At 41.5% G+C, this 24,711-nt stretch overlaps 1 protein-coding gene across 10 annotated transcripts in view; it reads left to right on the top strand.

Annotated features, from left to right (window-relative positions):
• KAT6B (lysine acetyltransferase 6B) overlaps positions 1–24,711 on the top strand; it is a 151,169-nt gene that overhangs the window by 43,731 nt on the left and 82,727 nt on the right. For 8 of the 10 annotated variants that reach the window (XR_010302633.1, XR_010302634.1, XM_064145535.1 and 5 more), the window contains 8 exons: positions 7,909–8,017; positions 14,021–14,136; positions 14,296–14,377; positions 14,682–14,814; positions 17,983–18,365; positions 19,838–19,959; positions 21,886–22,001; positions 23,937–24,078. Coding sequence is in view for 8 of the 10 variants with exons in the window: in XM_064145535.1 (XP_064001605.1) it covers positions 7,909–8,017; positions 14,021–14,136; positions 14,296–14,377; positions 14,682–14,814; positions 17,983–18,365; positions 19,838–19,959; positions 21,886–22,001; positions 23,937–24,078 (1,203 nt within the window). In the remaining 2 variants the exon portion in view is untranslated. Of the gene's footprint in view, positions 1–7,908; positions 8,018–14,020; positions 14,137–14,295; positions 14,378–14,681; positions 14,815–17,982; positions 18,366–19,837; positions 19,960–21,885; positions 22,002–23,936; positions 24,079–24,711 lie in introns of those variants that run through there. The other 2 variants (XM_064145536.1, XM_064145538.1) reach the window with 2 other exon arrangements.

Genomic DNA, 24,711 nt, shown 5'->3' with positions numbered 1-24,711 from the left:
GTGAAGTGGTGATTCTAAGTGACAAATTTCAATGTCCTTTCCTTAGCCAACTGCTCTGCACTGGGTTTCAATATCAGCAGTATCAAATATTTCACCACTGCGCTCTCCCCAGAACCCCAAACCAAACACCTCTCTAATTTCATGCTGGTTTTGGTGAGAGGGGAAGATGTCAAGCAGGAAGGGCTGCATGTGGAAGCCTGACTGCTGTCACAGGACTGCAGCACACCAAGAATGGACTGAACAGATTGCTGCAATGGTCTGGGTTGGAAGGGACCTTTAAAGCTCATTCAGTTCCAAGCCCCTGTGATAGGCAGGGACATGTCCAGATGTCAGCTCAGCATGAATGACTGTGGTGGGGTTGGGTTAATGGTTGGACTCAGTGATCTTGGAGATCTTTTCCAGCCCATACAAAAATCATAAGACTGGGACCAGAACAGCGGATCCCTAGTAAAGATTTTGGCAGCCTTCATTTGACTTTCTGCCCTTAAACGTGCTGCATGCTGTTTCCATTCATAGAGATTTAATACTTGTGTGTTCTGCATAAGGATGTCTACCTTCCATCAAGTTGTCAGATGATGTTGAGGTGCTTCTGAAAAGCATGGTGAGACAGTTGTAAATGTGAACAGTTGAGGTTTTGGGTTTATTGTTCAAACTTAAGTATCTTGGGAGTGTGTGAGTTCTTTTAACATGTATATAACATTTAATGAGACTAGTACTTAAAACAGTAATTGTTTGTACACAGATAATGCCTAGTGGTTTTCAGACAATCTGTTTAAAGCCTTAGAGTGCCATAGCAATGCAAATAATAATAATCTCCTTGTTTCAGTGGGGTTTATAATTGTGGATACCTTACATATTCAAAACCAAGACTTTTTCAGGACTTAAAGTGGCTTTCTGAGGGATGAGATGAAATGTTAGAACGTGCTAAATGCATCAAGAATTTAATGGGAGATCTCGTCAGATGAGCATGTAAATTCCACAAGCACAGAAACTACAGAATGGAAAAAAATATTGTGGGACAGAGTTTTGAGATAGATTCTGGCATAAGGCAGCAGAAGTACAAAAATGATTTTGCCAAGGATGCATTTTATGCAGTGGCAAATCTTGTTAGCGTCTCAGAGTAGACCACTGTGAATTCATTAAAAGAAAGAAAATAATGTACTGGTTGCATAAATGACTTCTAAGTCTTTGCTTAAGTATGGAAACTGCACTGGTTCAAATGCTAATGATACCTTTCTGTTTTTGAATTGCTGTGATTTCTGTGTGGACCAATCTCAGTGTGCCGTGCATATGAAGACTGTGAGAAAGCAAAAAATGCCCTTAATGTTTCAGAATTGTAAACTGTGCTAACTAGCTGAAACTCATCCTTCTTTCCTTTTTGGAAAAAAAAGACAAGACACTTCCTGAAATCAACAAATCCAGTATTTTTTGTTATTTTTAGTCTTTCCCTATAGCAGAAACACAGTAAGCAGGATTCTTCTTGTTTCTTGAAGTGACTGAAATGATGAAGCTGTAATCAAAATTCAGTGTACACACATGTGTGTATTTTTTTAGTGAAGAGAATCTTAGGGTAACCACAAATTATTATTCTCTAAAATGGGCATAACTCTGTAAATATTACTAAACTGTATTTTGGGAATGTGCTTATTCTAAAACAAAGCCCAGAATGTGGGGGAGGAAGGTTGTTGTAGCATCCAGTGCTTCACTGACATCTTAGGTGCTATTAGTGGGTCTTTGCCAGTCTGGACAGCAGGCTACCATCCTTCTTAGGTGTGAAAACCTCACAGTATTCTTTGGGTAGCCTATGTTTTTGGTTTTGCTTTTTTTCTAATTACTTCAGTAAACCAAATCTGGAAACACTAATCTCTGGTCTTTATTCCCCTGTTCTGCTCTGCCAGTTGTCAGAACATGGGTGATGTTCTAAATTCTTCATGGTGAATAACATCACCCCTGCATTTTCTTTCCTTTACGTGGGTGGTTGCTTTTCTTTCCTTTTTCTACCCTGTATCAAACACAATCAAAGGGATGAGCTGTGATGCTTCTCTTTTCCCCTTCACCTGCTGCACCAACTTTGCATCCCTTGCCTCCTCCACCACCCCTGGATTCCCACGATTATCCTGCTGTTCATGCGTTCCTGCTTTTGATGGTGGGGTAGCAGCTCAGAAGTCTTCCTGCTGTCAGCACCCTGAGGATACGTAGGCACACTTGATGTGGGGCTATTAATGGATTTGCATTGCCCTATCAATAAAGGAGTTTCTTCCAAACGTGACCATCTGATGGTCTCTTTTTTCTCTGTAGATACTTAAGGGCAAACACTTGATGGTGATACTTTTTCTGATAGTCTCTTTTGTGATGTCTTTTTATGGAGAACAACAAAAACCAAGGTGATTCATGTGATAGGGGCACGTTTTTGTCAGGAGTAACAGGGCTGCAGACGTCTTTCTTTTTAGTATGCTTTTTAGGAAGCTGCTCATTTATGAGATGAGGGCAAGGGTTCATATAATGCTTAAGGCAGAGACACAGACTGGAACCTGCCAAATGGCCTGTGATACTCATTTTAGTAAGCCAGTACCTGTGTGGCTTTCCTGGTTCATACAGCTTTTATGACAGCATTCTGACATTTGAGACTTCCAGTTGAATATTAAAAAGAATGCCTGGTTTAACATTTGCTATATGTGTGACAGGCTTGAAGAGTTACCTCCTACCAAAGTCTGATAATTGACAAAGTAATCTTACAAGAACTTCATGTGCTTGAGTAATTTGGGTATTGTATTTCACAACACAATATTTCCTTATCCTAAGAAATATCAGCTTTGAATTATGGTGAAGATCATCAAGTCTAACTGTGAACTTGAGACCGCCATGGCCGTTAAACCATGTCCACAGGTTTCTTGAACATCTCCAGGGATGGTGACTTCACCATCTCCCTGGGCAACCTATTCCAGTGCCTGGACACTCTTAATGTTAAAAAAGGTTTCCAATCTAAGCTTCCCCTGGGGCTGTTTCTCCACCTCACTGCAACATCATTTCACGTGGTTGTATAGAGCAGTGAGGTCTCCCCTCAGCCTCCTCCGGACCAAACAATCCCTGTTCTGTCACCTGCTCCTCGCAAGACCTGCTCTCTAGACTTTTACACCAGCTTTGTTGCCCTTCTCTGCATCCTTTCTAGCACCTCAATGTCCTCTTTGTAGGGAGGGGCCCAAAACTGAACATAGTATTCAAGGTGTGGCCTCACCAGTGCTGAGTACAGGGGCACTTCGTTACTCCTGCTGATCCCACTGCTTCTGATAACAAGCCAGGATTCTGTTGGCCTTGGCCAACTGAGCACATTGCTGGCTCATGTTTAGCTGGATGTTTACTACCATCCCAGGTCTTTTTCCACCAGGGAACTTTGTAGTTATTTTGCCCCAAGCCTGTAGTGTTGCATGGGATTGGTGTGACCCGAGTGCAGCACCTGACACTTGGGTTTGTTAAACCTTTTAAAACTGACCTCAGTACATGAATCCAGCCTGTCTAGGTACCTTTGCAGAGACTTCCTACCCTTAAGCAGATCAAGAACAACACCCAGTTTAGTATCATCTGCATACTTCTGGCGGGTGCACCTGATTCACTCGTCCAAATCACTGCCTGCCTGCTTTTTGTGACACTTCAGTATCTGAAGACAACTGCATGTTGGCATAGGGCGTGAATTTTCTGCATGTTTGTCCCTACTGCAATTGAAAATGCAGTTATTTGAAATGTGATTGAAGTTGAAGTGAAAATTGTTATTTGGACAGGGCAGACTTAACTTTTGGAGTACAGTTTCCAGTGACCTAGAAAAGTACAACCTTTTTGAAAGCTGTGGTTTACTTTGTTCCCCAAATTAAAGGAATGAAAAGTTTATTAGTTCTGTTAAATAATGGTGTGGTGCTGGATTAGCGTAATTCAGAACCATCTTCAATGGCAGAACGTATACCATACTCTTAAAATTGTTGGTAGGGTTTTTTTTTGTTTGCTTGGTTGCTTTTGGGCTTCTTTGTTTTTGTTTTTAGTACAGTTATTAATATTGTTCTTAAATCTGTGATGAAGTTACTTTGCCTTTTTCGTCTTATTCAGCCTCAGTTTTAAATATTGTTGACTCATCTGGTATAAAATGTTGCAGTCTGGAGTAGTTTCTGTGAGGGATTAAGTGGAATTAACCTTCCTGGCAACTAATCATTATTTTTCAAAAGATAAATGAGACTCAATTGCTATATTTCAGAAGAGAAACTAGTGATTAAAAAAAGAGATACGGGTAGGAGATGAATTTCAGCTTGGATTGTATTCTGACCCATTAAAAAACCCAAAGAACCAAAAAACCCAACCCAAAACTTAGTTTGTTCTAGTTGAGAGAGTTGTGACTCAGAAATAATACTACTAGTTTGGATATAGTTCTGCTGTGATTGTGCAAGCTGAAGCAGCATGAAAGTACATGTTCTTTGTTGTGCTTGCAAGATTGTGTGTATTCTTAACGTTGAGTGGCTCAGAGATCAGACCCACAAATACAGTTAGTAATGCAGATAACTTCAGAATATATGGAAACATGGAATCAGTCAGGGTTGGAAGGGACCACAAGGCTCATCTAGTTCCGACCTCTCTGCCGTGGACAGGGACACACTACCCTAGATCAGGCTGGCCAGAGCCTCATCCAGACTGGCCTTAAACATTTCCAGGGATGGGGCTTCAACCACCTTCCTGGGCAACCCATTCCAGGGTCTCACCACTCTCATGCTGAAGAACTTCCTCCTCACATCCAGTCTGACTGTCCCCATCTCCGGCTTTGCTCCATTCCCCCAGTCCTGTCACTTCCTGATGTGCTAAAAAGTTCCTCACCAGCTCTTTTGTAGCTCCCTTCAAATACTGAAAGGCCACAATAAGGTCACCTGGGAGCCTCCTCTTCTCCAGACTGCACAGCCCCAACTCTTTCAGTATGTCCTCAAAGGGGAAGTGCTGCAGCCCTCCTGATCATTGTGGTGGCCCTTGACTGCATATGCTCCAGCATGTCCACATCCCTCTTGTAAATAGGGGCTCCAGACCTGGCTGCAGTACTCCAGGTGGGGTCTCAGCAGAGCAGAGTAGAGGGGGAGGATCACCTTCCTCCACCTGCTGGCTGCGAGCACATATGTACTGGCACCTGTAAGTTTGTAGAAAATTTGAATGTGAAGTGGTAGGATTTGCAAGCTCTCAGTTACTAGGTTTGGTGTGAGAACATCAGTCTATGTAGCCCTCAACTGCTACCAACCTTTGTCCTTTATTTTACCTTCAGTTAAAACCAAAAAACCAACTACCATCACCAAAAAACCCAGTAAAACCAACCAAGAACAACCAAAAACTCCCAGCAACCACAGTAGCAAAGGAGGTGTGTGGGAGATAGTGAACCCTTTTCCTACAGAACAAAACTACTGGAAAGATAAGTGAGTTGTGGCCCTAGATTTGGATGATATGTGATGTTTTGTGCATTATTTACCGGAGCGAGCCTGTCTGGAGTGGCTGGAGCACTATTATATTGAAGAGGGAGAATGATGTGCTTGAAGAGATTGGGTTTTTAATCTGGATCCCACTACAAGAATTATCTTTCTTTTTAAATTATCTGTCTTAAACTTTATGTAGCCCTTAAAAAATGTCCACAAGATGGACAGTAGCATTCAAACAGCTCTGGGCCACATTTCCCCTGATGATTACTGCTGTGGTTTATGTGTTTTTGGTTAATACTATTTCTATACAAATTATGATATCTTAGTGGCAAGAATTGTGACTAATGTTTATATTTATGTATTGAGTTTGTTTGTTTGTTTGTTTGTTTTAAGCATGACTAAATTAGAAATCTGCCAGTTTTATAACTTCAACAGGTAGCACTTTTAGTCCAGGTAGCAATTTAGTGTTTCAGCTCTCCATTAGGGAGGCTTTAGGAAGGCTAAGGACTTGAGACAATGTTTGTTCCTATTGGTTATAAGAAGGTGATAATACAGTTCCCTTTTGTAATGTATGGCAGACAGCAAATGCCTCCATTCTTAGAAACAGGGTTTGAATATTGAATATGTGTATTGTTTGGTGTGTACAAGTATGCATACACTGATTGTGAAGAGTTGAATGATGAGAAGGCATTTAGAGGACTAAGCTTCTAGAGGAAACACTGTGTCTCCGAGTATGTTCAGATGGAAAGTGGTTGTGGGCTAGGGTAAAGAAGTGCATGCTTCTCTTGGCTGGATAGTATTTTGTCTCCATAATATCAGTGTTCTTTGGAATCTGCTGCTTGATTTAAGATGTTCCTAAAGCTCAATAATACAAAACTATTTTGAGTATTGGTGTATTAGGTTGTGTTGAAGTGTGAGAGCATATCTGTGCAGGGCTGCTGCCTTTGTGAGAGTACTCTTAAACAAGCATTCCCCATTTTCTACAGCTGTAATGGAATACAGATTCATAGGTCAAGCCAAGATACTATTTTAACCTTTGAAGTATTGCAGCATAGAGTGGAAATGTGGACGTTGAAGGTGAAAACCACAGATTATTCCTTTGATATTTCAAACTTAGGATCATGGTTTAGCACTGCTTAGCTAAGCCTGGAAATGATGAATTTGTGAAATAAACTACTGTAATTTTGAAGGAGTTGTGATATGAGCAGCTAGAAACTAGTCTGGGCAGGTGCTCTATTATTTGAGTATCCCACTTGAAGAAGTAGTTGTACATCATTTTATTTGTTATGGGTTTGTTTACAGGTACTTGCTTGTAGCCATTGTTATTTTGTATGATGCAGGCAAGAAGTTTCTTTCAGGCTCTAAAATTTACTGCAGGAACTGTTTGGGGCTTTTTAATTTCAGATTGTTAAATCACAGATTAGGAAGATCAGGAAGTAATTCTGTATCAAATCTGAAGTTTTTCTTTGGAAACTTTATTTCATTGCTTCCAGACTCGGAAAGATTTTTGGCTTGATTCTGCTTCTGTATTACAGCTAATGGCAATATTAGTCACACACAGTCCTGGTGACTCCTTGCAGGAGTGCACCTAAGCATTGTGGCTTTACATTCAGAGCCAACTACTACATCAGTTTACAGCTAGCTATGTTGCTTTTATCTCTAAGTACACGTTTCTGTACACAACTATACTACGCAGAAAAACAGCATCCTCAGTTGCCTTCTGTTTGGGATGGTTTGTTCAGGTTTTGTTTCTTGTGGATTTCTTAGCTGACAACTGATCACTGGAGCTACTTGCAAATCAGCATCCCTCATTCTGGGCACAGAAAATCAGTAAGCTCCTTAATGGTCATCTAAGTGTTTATGTGTAAATCAAAAACAGTGGAGTCTAAAAATTAATGGTACTGGAAATACAGTGCTTTTATCCTAAAATGGTAGTTTTATAGTGAGCTATGTGTTCTAGTGGTTGGAAATGTAATAAAATGTCCTAAATTTGAGAGGTTTTGTAAAGCTCCCTGGTTTGCTTCCAGAAAGGAACTATGTTAATTTGCAGGCCAATTTACATCTTAATATTTGACCTCTATCTGAAGAACAAGTAATTGTGTGCTGCTGAGGATCGTGGTTTGGCAGCAGCCTTGGTATACCAAGTTAGGTAAGGGTGATGGCTTTTAAGGTCTTTTCCTTAAATAAATTCTGTGTTCTGGAGTTGAAGTGATGTGTTTTAGAATAGTGTCCTGGTTCTAGTTTTGCCTCATTTTTGTTAACTCTGGTCTTGTGTTGGTTTGCTGGGATTAGTACGAAAATTTGCTTATTATGGGCCAACTTAACATTTATGACATAAGATACTAAACTTTGCTATTCTGAAATTGGTAAACTGGAGGTATGTCAGATAAAGGTAAAGACTGAAGATTTGGGTTTGGATTTGTGGGATTATGGTTTTTTTTGCTAGCTAACTCTGTCTCTCTATTTTTAAATCTAGCCACGAGCTGATCCCATCCCGATATGTAGCTTTTGTTTGGGAACAAAAGAATCAAATCGTGAGAAAAAGCCCGAAGAGCTGTTGTCTTGTGCAGACTGTGGCAGCAGTGGTAAGTTGGCTGCATGTACAAATGCTAGAAATGCTTGTTTGAGACTGTTGGTGAGGTGTTCAAACTATTCAACACATCCGAGTGCCATCCTCACTTGGGACATAGACTGAGAAATGCAATAAGGCAGGGTGTGGAAGAAACTTCTTAAACATTGTTTTAAATGACATCTGGTCATCTGACTCAGTCCAAAAGGAAAGCTGTGAATTCATCCTTCTGCCAAAAGTATAGAGCTGCTGACTAAATGAATAGGGAAGCCACAGGTGTGAAGCACAGGACTTCTGATGCTCTTTGGAATCTGTAGATCTGAAACCCAGTTTTTCACTGCAGCATCAAATGATGATCAAGATTTCTGCTTGCAGATATTTGCAGCATTTCAGAAGGTGAGGAATAATCGTAATAGAAGTTGTAGCAGTCTTTGTTGCTGTATATCTGATTCATTTAAAAAACATAAATGGGGATTTGCATAATACTTCAAATCCATAATACTTTCCAAAAGTCATGGCAGGCTGGCAAAGGCCCCGCTGACTGACTGGAAAAGGGGAAACAGAACTCCCATTTGCAAAAAGGGTAGGAAGGAGGAGCCAGGGAACTCCAGGCCAGTCAGTCACCTCTGTGCCCGGTAAGATCATGGAACAGACTCTCCTGGAGGCACTACTGAGGCAGAAAAATAGTGAAGAGGTGATTGGGTACAATCAGCATGGCTTCCCCAAGGGCAAATCCTGCTTGGTGGTCAAACCTGGTGGCCTTCTATGAACAGGTCACAACATTAATAGCTGAGGGGCAAGCGACTGATGTCATTTACCTGGACCTGAGCAAGGCCTTTGACACTGTCCTGCACCACATCCTGGTCTCCAAGCTGGTGACACATGGGTTTGATGGGTGGACCACGAGATGGATAAAGAACTGACTTCATGGCCACACCCAAAGAGTGTCTGTCAGTGGCTCTATGTCCAAGTGGAGGCCAGTGACAAGCGGAGCCCCTCAGGGATCAGTCCTGGCACCAGTCTTGTTCAGCATCTTTGTCGGTGATGGGGTCAGAGGCACCGAGTGCAGCTTCAGCAAGTTTGCCGCCCACACCAAGCTGTGTGGTGCAGCAGACAGGCTGGAGGGCAGGGCTGCCAGCCAGAGGCACCTGGACGGGCAGGAAGTTCTTCAGCATGAGAGTGGTGAGAGGCTGGAATGGGTTGCCCAGGGAGGTGGTTGAGGCCCCATCCCTGGAGGTGTTTAAGGCCAGGCTGGATGAGGCTCTAGCCAGCCTGATTTAGGGGAGGGTGTCCCTGTCCATGGCAGGGGGGTGGAACTGGATGATCCTTGTGGTCCCTTCCAACCCTGACTGATACTCTGTGGTTCTATGATTCTAGATAACATACTAAAGCTGTTAGGCACCTGTTGCTTGCCAGGCAGAAGACTCCATATGGCTGTTCCAAATGCAGGTGTTTCACTTAAAGTGAGTGGCTGGGTTAATGTTGGAAATTAGGCACGCTGGTGCACTGTTGCTTTGCATAGTGCTTGTGCATAGCTCGCACCAAATGTGCTTTTGGCCTGTGTCATTACTGATTCACAGGGGGATTTCCCTAAGAAACTTGGGTAAATCTCTTTAGGAATGCTAGTCAAAAATATTTTTCTGATGCAACTGGTAGAGTTCTGGATGCATCTGGATGCCTCTGGTCATTTTGGCTATTCTGAAAAAGCAACGCACCATGGAAGGTAGCTTTATGCTGAAAGGGGAATTATTTGTCCAGTACGGTTTGCAGGTGAGAGGACTGCTTTTATTTAGTTGTGTCATTAAAAAAATTAGCTCTCATAATCTTATGGCTGTGTTGAGAAATGCATTTGTTACATTAGTTTTGAAATGGGATGGCCTGCATTGCAAAGACAGAAGAGCAGTGCTGCTTAAGCCATAGACTGCGACATCCAGCTGGTTAATTCTAACTCTCTCTGCCTGTACCTGGTTACACTGCAGAGCCAAGCCAACTTCTATGCCAGAATAAAGTAAAACTAAGTGCTTGGGAGGGGGAGGAGGGTCTGCTTGAGCCAGCACTGCTTTTGAGAAGGCTGAAAGTGAGAGAGTTGTTTTGATGTCTTTGAATTCAGAATCCATCTGTATCATGGTTTTGAGGAGAAGAATAATTGTGTGCTGAAGACAGTCCATCTTGGGTACTGCCATAGCTGCATAAATACTTGAATAAAACCAAGAGTGTGAATCAAAAATGTGTTTTCAGTTAATAAGGGTGTGCTTTTGATTGTGTGCTTTTGAATCTGCCAACCCATACAGACTTTTGATATTTTAGCCAGTGTCACTTTTTAGTGTATTTAAACAAATGATTAAACCATGAAGTAAGGAAGTGTTTTTTCTACTGTAGCATACAAAACCAGATTTTAAGGTGTTGTCCTTGAATGATGCCTCACCAACCTGATCTCCTTTTATGATCAAGTTACCTGCCTGGTGAATGTGGGGAAGGCTGTGGATGTAGTCTACTTGGACTTCAGCAAAGCCTTTGACACTGTCTGCCACAAGAAGCTCCTAGCCAAGCTGGCAGCTCATGGTTTGGACAGATTCACTCTGTGCTGGATCAAGATCTGGCTGGATGGCAGAGCCCAGAGAGTGGTGGTGAATGGTGCCACATCCAGTTGGCAGCCAGTCACAAGTGGTGTTCCCCAAGGATCAGTGCTAGGCCCAGTCCCGTTCAATATCATTATTGATTACCTGGACGAGGGGATTGAGTCCAGCATCAGTATGTTTGCAGATGACACCAAGCTGGGAGCAGGTGTTGATCTGTTGGAAGGTAGGAGAGCCCTGCAGAGGGACCTGGACAGGCTGGATAGGTGGGCAGAGGCCAGTGGGATGAGATTGAACAAGGCCAAGTGCAGGGTTCTGCACTTTGGCCACAACAACCCCAAGCAGCGCTATAGGCTGGGGACTGAGTGGCTGGAAAGCAGCCAGGAGGAAAGGGACCTGGGGGTACTGATAGATAGTAAGCTGAAGATGAGCCAGCAGTGTGCCCAGGTGGCCAAGAGAGCCAATGGCATCCTGGCCTGCATCAGGAACAGTGTGGCCAGCAGGACAAGGGAGGTTATTCTTCCCCTGTACTCAGCACTGGTCAGGCCACACCTTGAGTACTTGTCCAGTTCTGGGCCCCTCAATTCAAGAGAGATGTTGAGGTGCTGGAACATGTTCAGAGAAGGGCAACAAAGCTGGTGAGGGGCCTGGAGCACAAATCCTATGAGGAGAGGCTGAGGGAGCTGGGCCTGTTTAGCCTGGAGAAGAGGAGGCTCAGGGGTGATCTTATTACTGTCTACAACTACCTGAAGGGGCATTGTAGCCAGGTGGGGGGTGGCCTCTTCTCCCAGGCAACCAGCAGTAGAACAAGGGGACACAGTCTCAAGTTGTGCCAGGGTAGGTCTAGGCTGGATGTTAGGAGGAAGTTCTTCACAGAGAGAGTGATTGACATTGGAATGGGCTGCCCAGGGAGGTGGTGGAGGCACCATCCCTGGAGGTGTTCAAGAAAAGCCTGGATGAGGCACTTAGTGCCATGGTCTGGTTGACTGGACAGGGCTGGGTGCTAGGTTGGACTGGATGATCTTGGAGGTCTCTTCCAACCTGGTTGATTCTATGATTCTATGCACAGATTTCATGTATTTTCAAATCTAGATTCTAATACTTGGAAATGTAATAGGATTTGTGCATGATTGGACTTGGGTACACCGTTTACATTAGGTGGCTGATTCAGTATCAGCTACTCTTCTGTTAGTGCAGCAATCTGCTGATTTGACTAAAATGCTTCGGACTGGAAGTCTTGACTTTCATGGATCAGCTTCCATTTGAATTAACAGTGATCTGTTCTCTCTGCCTCACTGAGGTTGAATTATCTTTAATTAGTTCCTCAGATGTATTAGAAACAAAGAATGAAGTGTGGGACTGCCAGTCAAGATTGCTGGATGGTTAAACTTTAGTTACCGATGCCTAAATAAAGAGTAATCATAGTGCAATTTATAAATAACAAAACATCACTCAAGTGGACATTTATGGTAATTGGATGTGTAATTTTGTATATTGCAGTGTGTCTTAAAGCTGGTCTTGCTGTCTAACAGATATGAAAGACAACACATGTTGTGCCCACCAAGCAAATTGATCAGTTGATCAGGGATGAAATCACAGTGCCCACTACTGGCATGTCTGCTTTCCTTTAGGTTTTTGTGTCTGTTACTTCTGCCTCTTCAGCTAATGCTCCTGTGCTCATGCAAGCAGAAACTGCTTGATGTATCTGCACACTGACATTACTGTTATTTTGTGCTATTTGGGAGGATAATGTATTTGGGCCAACAGAAATGAAACGCACTGGGATGTTGTTTTGCACAGGATGTTTTCTAGAGGAGTAAATAAGATCAGGGATGTCAGATGTGAGGAAACAAATGGGATTATAAAAACTTTGCTTCTCCTCCTTTGCCCCACCCTGTGCTCTTCCCTGTCTTTGGATTTTGAAAAATTGATAGGCTTCAGAACTGTAATTGAACTCTGCTTCTGTCAGCCCAGTTGTTTTAGAAAGAGGAAGAATTAAAAGGTCTGGAGCCTTCACACAGGAAGGACGTAGACCTGCAGGAACAGGTCTGGGGGAGAGTCACAAAAATGGTCTAGGGGGTTGAAGCAGCTCTCCTACAGAGGTAGGCTGAGGGAGCTGGAGTTACTCATCCTGGAGAAGAGAGAGCTCCAGGGAGACCAAAGAGCAGCCTTACAGTATCTGAAGGGGGTCTACAAGAGGGATGGAGCAAGACTGTTTAAAAAGTCCTTCAGGGATAGGATGAGGGACAATGTTTTCAAACTAGAGAAGAGCAGATTTAGATTGAGTGTTAGGAGCAAGTTCTTTACCTTTAGTGTGGTGGAACACTAGAATGGGTGGCCAAGGGAAGTGCTTGATGCCCCATCCCTGGAGATACTCAAGGTGAGGCTCAACAGAGCTCTGGGCAACCTGATCTGGTTGAGAATGTCCCTGCTTACTGCAGAGGCGATTGGACTAGATGACCTCTGGAGATCCTTTCCAATCCAAGACGTTACAAGACTCTAATTTAGCACTATACGTCCTTGTTGTCACCAGTGCAATGCTTTACCTTCCAAAAGACTAGTAGTTTTGTCAAGCCATGCAGACATAAACAGGGCCTGCACTTGCAGTTCTTCGTGGCCCAAGCACTCGGAACTGCAGGCACAATTTTCATACCTAAAACAAATGTGTTGGTTTTTTTAACTTGATTTTTTTTTAGTTTCATGGTAAATTCTAACACATAAGGCTATTAACAAATGTGTCTAATGGCTTGAGTGAGAAATACTGCCTTGGTAGCTAGTGGAGAAGTGAAGTAGCCCTACTACAGGTAATTTGTGCATAGTTACCAACCAGGGAGAATGGGTGCTTCTTGTGTTAATACCTACCAGCTGTTTACTTAAGGCAAAGTTAAAACCAGTTTAAACCATAACTTAGGTCGTGAAGTGCATCATTTCTGTACAGGGTAGGTAATTCAAATTAAATGTACGTATATGGAGGTAACTGGTTTATTACTATACTTTAATATGTTAATCTAATTAAGTCATGGTTGATGAAATAAGTCTTTATGTGATACTGATTCTTATTATCACCCACTCCAGGGAGATTTTTTTTAATGAAGCACTTGTTAAGCATTATTGAAGGGAGCAGTGTAGTGTTGAACTCAGTTATGCAGTTTTATGTTTGAAACTTGCAAGAAAGATAGTAATTTAAAGTGCATACTCAGTTTTAACCACCAATTTATTAATCTTCTCTTCATAAATGTGTTTTGTGACAATTATTTGCATCTCTGTGTGATTTAGGCAAGTTAAGTAACATGCTGTCAAGTTCTGAAAACAGCTGGTGCTCACAGGATTCCGGTGGTACTGGCTACATCCCCTTGATCTTAGACTTGATTGTACCAATCCTAAATCTCAAGCTGGTTGTGGTGGTTTTTTTTGTTGTTTTGGTTTTTGTTTGTTTGTTTTAGGACATCCATCATGTTTGAAATTCTGCCCTGAGCTAACAACAAATGTGAAGGCCTTAAGGTGGCAGTGTATTGAATGCAAGACATGCAGTGCATGCAGGATACAAGGCAAAAATGCAGTAAGTTAGACTGTTTAGTGTTTCATCATTTCCTGTAGCTCTGTAACTTGGTGCTTGTGCCAATACAAACCACTGATGCATGATTTCAAGCAATGCTGTATTAAGTCTTTTTTTTTCTCTCCTCCTCCTTTCCCACCCTCACACTCCCACTCCCCTCAGGACAACATGCTCTTCTGTGACTCCTGTGACAGAGGATTCCACATGGAGTGCTGTGACCCACCACTTGCCCGAATGCCAAAAGGTGATAATAAAAATAATTTCAATGAAAATACTTCCATTTAGTCTTATATTAAGTGACCAAAAGCTCTTGAGTGTGCTAATTATTTTTGCATTGATTAGAAGAATGTTTTCACCCGTGTCAAAGCACATTAACTTTTTCTTTACTTGAGATTGTGGATCACTTCTCTCTGTCCACTTCCCCTTATCTGTGTTCTGTTCATAAGATAATTTGTTGACTCCAGTGTACTTGGCATGTATCCTGGCAGACACCTGCAGTACAGATTAAATAAACTGTGTGCCATTTAACTTCTTTTTCATTTATGTAGGGATGTGGATTTGCCAGGTCTGTAGACCAAAGAAGAAAGGGAGAAAACTGCTTCATGAGAAAGCTGCCCAGATAAGGCGACGATATGCAAAACCTATTGGACGGCCGAAAAATAAGCTAAAGCAACGAATGTTGTAGGTTTCTCTTGAAGTTTTGTGGTGTTTCTGAGAATGTAGTCAGATCAGAGTTGATGCAGGTTCAACTACGATTTCTATCTGTATTTCAAGTTGGGGAATGTAGGTGATGAGTCAGCTCAATGGCCAGTAACAACTTAGAGTGGGGGCTTGAGCGTCATGTTAGACGGTGATTAAAAAACTTTCTGTCCCTGTTCTAAATCACATAATTGTTAAACAAAACTTACACCTATAGCAGATACAAATGAAAGTCTGTATGGTAACATAGGCCACAGCTGTCTTTTAGGTGTAGCTTCCAATAACTAAAGTCTGTATGGAATCTAAGTGGGTAATAGTGAATTAGTTAAATCCAATTTCAGGAGACTATTCTGCTCAAAGATCTCTTCAAAAGGTTATATAAAAATCACTTTATCAGTTAATACCAGCTCACAAAAACACTTCCAGAAAGGAAACTACTCAAGTTCTGGTTTCAGTGGTGCTCTGAAAGACATTATTTCTTGAATTCTGCTGTTAAGCTGCCACTGGTTGCTAGGGAAAAAAGGTTGGAATTTCTCTTGCTTTCTTCTTGCTCAGGAATTTCTTTATCTAGTACAAGAGAGTGCTGTAGTTCTTTTGCCATCTATCTTTCTGGGTAACTGTGTAGTTGGACATCTTAAGGCTTGGTTGGAGGATTGTTTAAGTAGCGTTTAAGTGCTGAGTTGACATGGCACTTGAGTGTTAAACAGGAACAGTTTCTGTGTAACTCCAGTAGTATGTTGTCCTTCATCACACGTTTCCACCCCTATATGCCTTTCTTCTCCTGTTTATCTGTTTGGCCACGTCAACTCAGCAGATGAAAAACTTCCTAGCTCTGCCTACTACTCATTCTGTCATGTGGCTGTTGCCCAGCCATTTTTCTCTGCAGTTTGAACGCTTCTCTGATACTCTTCAGAGCTACTGTAAAGCTTTTCATTTTACAACAGGAGGATTTCTAGAAGTCAGTGGACCCATCATGGAAAAAAAAAAAAAAACAAGGAAAAAAATACACTTGCACTGGAGCACAGCACGTTAGCCAAGTTGATACACCTGCTGCTGAGCAGCTTGCCGTACTGTTTTTTACCTTTTTCTCTCAGATAGTATCTTCTATCTTGCTTTTTCTGTCCTTGTCCTAAAATTCAGTGTATGTGGCTCTAGGAGAGTAGTACAGGATATGGATGTAATGTGATGCTACATGAAAAGAAAACATATAGTTGTAATGGCTTGTGAGAGCATGGTTTAGAGGAAGAGTAAAACACTCTTCTCAGTTCTCCTCCTAACTAACTTAGGAACTTTAAGGTCACTGAAAAATAGCCATATAGCTTTCAGCATTTTAACTGCAATTCATATATATCCTTGTATGTGCATGATAAAAATACCCCATTTATCTCTAATTCCTCCTCTGCTTCTGCCCTTTGAAATTCTTAAGTCTTCAACGGGAGGAAAGTTGCCTTATTCTCGAAAAACATGCACCTGATTTGGATTCCCCCAGTAGAGTTAGCAGGAATGTCTGACAGTAATTCTGCTCTCTTCTGTCCACATCCATGTAAAAGAAAGGTTAGGAAGGCTGTGGAGGTTTTATGGTTACATTTTGATAGTAGTATTCTGAGGTACCACTCCTGGAATAAGTGTCTTGCCAAAGGATGCATAAGTACTGGATGATGATTATGAATGTTTCAGTAAAGATTTTATTTGCATCACGTAAGCCACATGAGCACGTTAGAGTGATACTTGAGAGAGTTGTTTGTGTAGTAAACATTTGCAGTTTTGTAGGCACTCTTTTGTTACTTCAATATGTATATAAAACAAAACAACATTCTTTTGGAAGAACAATGGTTAAGGGATGGGTAAAAAGAAGAGACTTCATTGTGAAATACTGTGTAAAAGTAGTTGTGGGTTACTGAAGATGGCAGTGGTCACACAAAGTGCAGGAAGGTTAGCTAATGCCAGTTAGTTCTTCAGGTGTACTGCAAAGAAAATCTGTCCACTAGTACTGCAATGATTTTTTTGCCTGTTGACCATCTGTAGGAAGCTCTTCACAGGCAAATTACTGTGGAGGATTAACTAAAACCAGGTGAGCATTGGCCTCTGGCACTGATGGTGATTACTACATCTGGCAGAGAGAACAGGTCTTGTGATGGGCAGAAGCTTTTGGCACCAAAGGGTTCTAGAAGTTTTTAGTTTTGTTGCTTCTTAGGAGCTGTGAATGGGAAAGGGACTTGTTCTTAAACTGGTGGGCCCTTGGAGTTCAGCAAACCAGATGGTAGCCTCAGGCTGTTCAATCTCTAATTAGAAGTAACCTGTTGGAATTAATTACTTTAGCATCTCAATTAAGAAGGCAAAAATCTGTGGAAGAAAACTTGATTCTGCAAAGTAAATGAGCTGACTTCAAAGAGTAGCATGGAAGAGGGAAAGGAAGTGTTTGATGCAACTATGCAATTTGATTGTGCCTTCTATTTCCTTGGTGTTGTGGTAATGCTTTAAAACCAAAAATTCTCATTTTGCTTTTAGATCTTTGGTGGCAATTTTCACTAGAGATGCTGACATGTTAAATCCAGAAGTTTTTAACTGTGTTAGTTTTTCTAACTCTTTTTGACTGTATTGCTTTAAAGAACCAATAACCTCTCTCGACAGGCTAAGCAAATACAGCCTAAAGTTAAATATTTTTATAGGCAGTAATTTATTAGTGCCAGCTATGTGCATCTCTTTCCTGTGTACAGTAAACTTTATGGAGCAGTTACTGTGCTTGGACACAGTGCACTGATGTTTTTCTCCAAAGAAGCACACGTTTCCCATGCCTAAAAGCAGGTGGGGAGGCTGAACATTGGCAAGATCTTGCTATTTCATCTGCTTCTGTTTATATCTGCAGTGGACTACCTTATAAATAAACTTGGGAGGAGAAAAGGAAACAAACAAACAAACAAAACCACATTCCAGAACCCCCCTTCCAAAACGAAAAAGTGTGTGTGTGAAAATAGCTGACTTATGTTATAGTGTGCAGCATGTTTCTGCAGTGCATATGTCCTTAAATGTCATTACAGCTGTTTAGGAGCAGTGGCATAGTAACTCGTGCACACTGTATTAAGAAGTTGGCAGTGTTTGAAGGGATTTTGTAATGCTAATTGTCTTTTTGGTTTTTCACATTGTGTACAGGTCTGTAACCAGCGATGAAGGATCCGTGAATGCATTCACAGGAAGGGGGTCACCTGGTAGGGGTCAAAAGACTAAAGTCTGTACCACACCTTCATCTGGTCATGCTGCATCTGTGAAGGATTCAAGCAGCAGATTGCCTGTTACAGACCCCTCTCGGCCTGGTGCCACCACCAAAATCACCACCACCTCCACCTACATCCCTGCCTCTACACTTAAAGTTAACAAGAAAACCAAAGGGCTCATTGATGGCCTTACTAAGTTCTTTACACCATCACCTGATGGTCGCAGATCACGAGGTGAACTAATAGACTTTTCAAAGCACTATCGTCCAAGGAAAAAGGTCTCTCAGAAACAATCATGCACTTCTCTTGTGTTGGCTACAGGTACCACACAACAGCTAAAACCTCCACCTTCTTCACTTCTACCCCCAGTCCCCATCTCTGGTCAGAGCCCCCATTTGCAGAAGGCCAGCCTTTCCACTTCTTCTAGCTCTCTCCAAAGTTCTTGTAGTCCATCAAGTGTACCCTCCTTTAGCAGCCTTCCTAATAGCAGTCAGCTTAAGGGACTCTTTGATGGACTGTCTCATGTCTATGCCACTCAGGGAAGGTTTCGAAAGAAGGGACACCCAAGCTACGTACCCCCTAGCCACTTGCATCATAAACCAGAGCTCCCTTCCACATCAAAATCCGAGAGCCTTTTCTGTGGAAAGAAAGGGGCCAGGGGTAGGTCTCTGCCTCGTGCCTGTGCCTCAGAAAGGGGCATGTCTAGAGGACATGCTTTTAAAGCCGTTGCTCATCACAAGAGAACAGTTTTCCTTGAAAAGCACAGGATTCTAGGCAGATTAAAGTGTAAAATGACCCCTCAGATGGGGACCCTCTCACCAGGGAAGGGGAGCTTTGCAGACGGAAGGATTAAACCTGATCAGAATGATGGTAAGCAAAGGTCAAGCGCCAGCCAAGCCTGCATCCAGTCCAAATCCAAAATTCTTACATTGTCACATAGGACCTTGCTGTTTCTTGTGTTCTTACTTCACTTTTTAATATAAAAGCAATGAAACTTTGACCTTTTATCTAATGCTGACTAAATCTCCAACATTTTTTTTTCCTGACTAATACCAGACCACCTTTTTATTTTCCTTTTTTTGTGTCTGTATTGACACTGGGAGCCCCAAATGCTCTCACGATGTTGCTTGTGGCTGGGTAGTACTGCATGAGTAGCCAGCCACGTTTCATCCTTCTTCTCCCCTTACCTTTTCTCTGGCAGTAGTCTTGTCATCGTAGTTGTGTGCCGTCAGTGCTTGTAATGGTGGGCATTTCAACTCATCTCCCTCTGCTCCATTGCTTTTCCATGATCAGCCCCATCCTGCTACAGTCTCCACAACACTTGATCTGTACTGCTGTCAACTACCTTTTTTTAGATTTACTCTTATTTAAGGAAGAATACATTCAGGGTGTTTGAATGTAGAGTGGACAGCATTAGTCTCCAACTTCTAAGGACAACTTTTTCCTCTTATTTATAGTTTATCCTTGTTAGAATATACTGGAATTTATCGGGTGGCATATTTCTAGTGCTAGAATATACTCTGTTTCATGAGATTCAAAACTCAGTTTAATAGAATTGGACTGTAAAGGCTTATACAGACAGACAAGAATGTACCAAAAATAGCTCTTGCAGCAGCAGGCTACGGAACATAAAGGGAGAAGGTTTCATTTCAATTACTTAGTAATCCCAAATTTAGTTAAAGGGGAGTCATAACAGCCATAGTTAATGCAATCTGATTTAGGAATATCATTTTGATAAGGTACATGCAACCTTCATGTCTGTAAATGAACTTTTTGCTGGTTTTAAATAACAGATACTGAAATCAAACTAAGCATCAAACAAGAAAACACAGATGTATTTCTGGTGGGAAGCAAGGACACTGTTACACAGGAGGATTTGGAAGTATTTAAGCAGGCTCGAGAACTTTCTCTGGAGGTAAAATTCATGTTGCATAAAATGCAGTTATTTCTCTAAACAAAGATCCATTTTCATCCATCCATCCGTCTTCATTTTCAGTATGTTTCTACTGACCTAATGTGACATGCTGGCTGTGAATTTCATTTGGGAGACCATGTATAAAGTTGTGTTCTCCTATCTAGGAGAAAAAGCGTCACTCTGGAATGGGTCAGTTTAGAGACACTTCAGATAGATATATTTGAACATTTTGAGCACAGGACTACCACCGATTAAGCATAACTGACATCTTGGTCAGGATGGAGAGGATGTTGGTTGATAAGAATGTGCTGAATGTTTTTCTGCTGTGAATAAAGCAGCCACTGTGAAAAAAAATCCGTCTCAGCAAATACCCTTTTGTGAGAAACTGAATTTAGTGAATTCAAAACTTCATTTTACCCAATGATTTAACACCCTGTGAGTTTAAATACCATAGACTTCTTCCAGCAGTGAAACACTTGAGCTGCACCTGACTGAAACTGTTGATATGATCTTGTGCTACTGCTCTTCTTTAAAGAGTTCAGTTATAATCTAAAACTTGTATCGGCTGAGCTGCCTTTTGGCTTTTTGTTTGTTTTAATGCCAGGAAAGCTTCCTATACTGAAAAAAAATCTATGAAATTAACCAGCAGTGTCTTTGAGAACCTGATTCAGAAGGGAAGTACATGCAGTGTTTGAGCTGCTGTTTTTCATAGCACTGCATTAGACATTAGCATGTCTTGAACTTTTCTTAGTAATAGAAGTACCTTTGTTTTATTTTTTTCCTGATGTGCTATACGGAAACTGGCATTACCTGCTATGGCTCAATGCTTTTTGTAATCTCACTTCAGTGTGTTAATCAATAAACTCAAGACAAGTTAAATATTCAAATGCATTCTTAATTTGTGTTTGCATTTGGCTGTAGAAATGGTTCCCATCTACTCTTTCTTTTGTCTTTCATATGCAGTCCAAAAATCACAGGATCGCAGGATGTTAGGGGTTGGAAGGGATCCAAGGAGATCATTGAGTCCAGCCCCCCTGCCAGAGCAGGACAATCCTAGCTAACACAGAGCACAGAGGAGCACATCCAGACAGGCCTTGAAAGTCTCCAGAGAAGGAGACTCCACAGCCTCTCTGGGCAGCCTGTGCCAGTGCTCTGGGACCCTTAAAGTAAAGAAGTTGAGGCGGAACCTCTTCTGCTGCAACTTACACCCCTTGCTCCTTGTCCTGTCCCAGAGAGCAAGTGAGAAAAGCCTGGCCCCCCCCGCCCCTGCCCCGTTCCTGGCCAGCCTTCAGATACTTTATCAAATTCCCTCCAAGTCTTCTTTTCTCCAGCCTAAAAATGTTAGGTAGTAAGGTTTCTAAATGTTGTGGCATTGAAACTACTGATTTCCCCCCTCCTAACTTCCTTCCTTTTTTGTATTTTGCCAGCTCTTTAGAGTCCAGCAGTCATTTTCTGATCAGCTCAACTGGTATGATAGCAGGGATTAGTGTGTTAGTATATTGTTGACTGTTAAAAGGTAAATTCCAAGGACTTTACATGGGCTCTGTTGATGTCTTCTCTTCATCATTTTGACAAAAGAAAAGCTTTGAGTTTGACTCAGAACTGTAGAGAAGCCCCAGCACTAAATGCAGGGGGGAAGAGAATGCAGGTAGTTGTCTCTTACTTGCTTGGGCCGTGCATTACATATTTGTATGCAGTTAGCTGTAAGCACTGCTCTCTTAACTTCGTGTTTTGCTGTTTGGAACTTTGAAAGCAATGTTCACTGTTTATGTTTGGCTGTTTGCAAACTCTGTCCTCTGTTCAGTTTGGAAAAAGTCAAACTTAAGTGATTTGAATACTCCTAGGTTTCTCACACTGCTTGATACAAAGCTAAGTTTCTTTTTACTTCTTGTATAACTAGTATTTTGGTTTTGTTGCCCCTAACAGAAAATTGGGTGTAAAAACACTGGTGAAACAAGTGGGCGATACCCTGCAGTGATTGAGTTCGGAAAATTCGAGATCCAGACCTGGTATTCTTCACCTTACCCCCAGGAATATGCAAGGTAGCGAGTTGTCAAGATTGCCATATGTTGTTGAAATTTGTACTAATGTGATGAATCTATTTCAATTTCATGCTCTTTTTTATTTATCATTTACAGCTTTTAAAAGAGCAAATGTGATTTTGTAGTTGTGAGAACAGGGATAGATCTTTTTTTTAATAGTTCCACTCAAAGATGTGTTAAAACGACAGATTTTCCTAGTCCTGCACATACATAATCTTGAGCTATGTATTTTGTTTGGGCTTTTTTCTTTCTACTTTTTGATTGTTTGGTGTTGTTTCGTTGGTGTTCTTGCTTTGTTTTGTTGGTTGGTTGTTTTGTTTTTTAACCTGCACACATGTATGGCCAACTTCCAGGCATTCAGAGCAAGTAATCCTGTTTGTCATGGATAAGTTTGTAAGGGAGTTGTCTGAAAATTCTAGATAAATAAAGTCAAAGCAAAAACATCGTGGCAACTTCATCACTTTCTCACCTTCCTTGCCAGGACACATCTCGAAGAGTGAGGCATAGAGCCTGAACTAGTGCTCATGCTCAGCAGATCTCTACTGCTTTGTGCACATGCTGAATTACAGCAGCAGTTTTATTTGTTGGTTCTGTGGAGATTGTCAGAACTGCATGTTTATCAAACTCTCCTAATGTAGCAGACAACCAGGCTATGTGGTCTGTTCCAAAATGCATTTGTGTGCCATTACTGTAAACTGCTTTCTTTCCATCCCTCTCATTCCTAGAGACCATGGCCTGTGTGTAGTGGGAGTGAGGGATGTATCACGAGTTGGTAATACAAAAATCAAGGGCTGAAAATGTTTTTATTTCTTCATATTACCACTGCTTTTATGTTGCTGATATTTCAGTTACTTTTCCATTCCCTCAGTTTATATAATATCTTGAATGAATTACTTGTTCCATCAAGTAAATTAATTGCAAAGACAAGGTGTAGTGGTGGAAAGTTATTAGTATGAGGCAGCAGTGGGATGGCATCTCTAGGAGGCAGTGTGGTTCATGGCTCTGAGTGCAATGGGATTACATCATGGAAAAAAACAGTTGAGACTACTTTCATTGTTGTTGCTAAACATTCATAGAATACTGAAGTCGCGTAAACCATGGCTGTGATCCTGATGTGATCCAAGAATGTGCCAGTGGCTTCAGAGCAGATAAAGATTGTACTCTGCTTTAAAACTCTCTATACTAATAATTTTCTGCAGCAGTCTTCCGTTGCTGCGGCAATTAAAAAAGAACTATCCCTAAAATTCACTAACAAGAGTGGTTTGTGGTGCATGAACACTCGTCAGCATTGTCAGAAATGGGGCATGTGCCGTACTTGTATGTGGTCTGGATAGGATCCTTCTGGAGGAGTACAGTCCTCCGTGTTGCCTGTGTCATTGAGATGTGTAGAGGGGAGAACTTTTGCTGATACACAAGCTGTTTGGATAAGTGATTTAGGTGGAGCTGAGGGGTTGCAATCTGTCAGTTTGCTGTCCCTCACAAGTATTCGAAAGACAGCATAAAGAAAAATCATCTCCTACCTTTCCTCACGTACAAAATGAGGACAGTTAAAGAGGAGATTCTCTGAATTCTAGTGTGTGCTTCCTTTGTCTTCAGTAAGAGAAGGGTGAAATCTGAGGCATGACACTAGTGTGCCTGCTTTGATAGCAACTACAATAAAGCTGAGGTGGAATGTAGGTAGGGGAAAGCAACTGGAATCTGTCAGAGGCTGGACCACAAAGCAGCCGATCAGAGTTCAAGTTGGTTGAATTAGTTCACTGTGGTTGAATATGACCTTTCCTTATCTTTGTTTTCTAATGACTGAGGTAGTGGTGTGTGTTTAATCAATCACTCTAACCATGTATTTACATGGGGAGGGCCTTTCACTTTGTGGTGCCATTTTTATTTACAGACTTGTAACAAACTTTGTATAAAATCTTTCTAATTTTTATACAGATTACCAAAGCTTTACCTGTGTGAATTCTGTCTTAAATACATGAAAAGTAAAAACATTTTGCTAAGGCACTCAAAGAAATGTGGCTGGTTTCATCCTCCAGCCAACGAAATCTACAGGAGAAACGACCTTTCTGTTTTTGAGGTGAGTAACTGATCTGTAGACACTACAGACCCATTGCACAACTAGTGGGAAAACCTTGACATACTTCAATACTTCCTTGAAGATTTTTCTTACACTGCAAAAAAAACAAGTCCATCCTCCCTGTCCTTTTCCACCCTGCCGTATTCTCTCACAAGTCTCACTTTCTTCACTTGTACTTCATGCATTAAGGTAACTTCTGTGTCTATTTTGGTTGCCTTTCCCTTCTTGGCAGAAGTACTTCTTGTACTCCTTCATTTCTGGTTACTTGAGTATTTTGGGAGAATTCTAAGGTAGATGCTTCCAGTGTATATAAAAGCAAGCAACAGAGTTTCTTGTCTGTTCTAAAACAGATGTAGTGTGTTTGCTGTCTCTTTGTGGAAAGAAGTATTTTTGCCTCCCTTTTGGATGTTTGAGAAACTTGGCCTGAAATATCAAGGTTGGGTGATCCAGGTTTAATCCAAACTTGCCCAGAGCATATTGCCTTTAATTAATTAAGTTCTGATTGAGCCCTTGGATATGTATTTTCTTGTAATCTGAATTATTCCCTTGGGAGAGTACTTCTTTTTAAGCTGCAGGTTTTGAGGATATCCTGGGCAATAAAACTCTATTTCAAATGCAATCCCTGCAGCTATT

The sequence above is a fragment of the Pogoniulus pusillus genome, chromosome 6, assembly GCF_015220805.1.
Source record: "Pogoniulus pusillus isolate bPogPus1 chromosome 6, bPogPus1.pri, whole genome shotgun sequence".
NCBI classification, from domain to species: domain Eukaryota; kingdom Metazoa; phylum Chordata; class Aves; order Piciformes; family Lybiidae; genus Pogoniulus; species Pogoniulus pusillus.
This window is presented reverse-complemented; position numbering and strand designations above follow the sequence as displayed.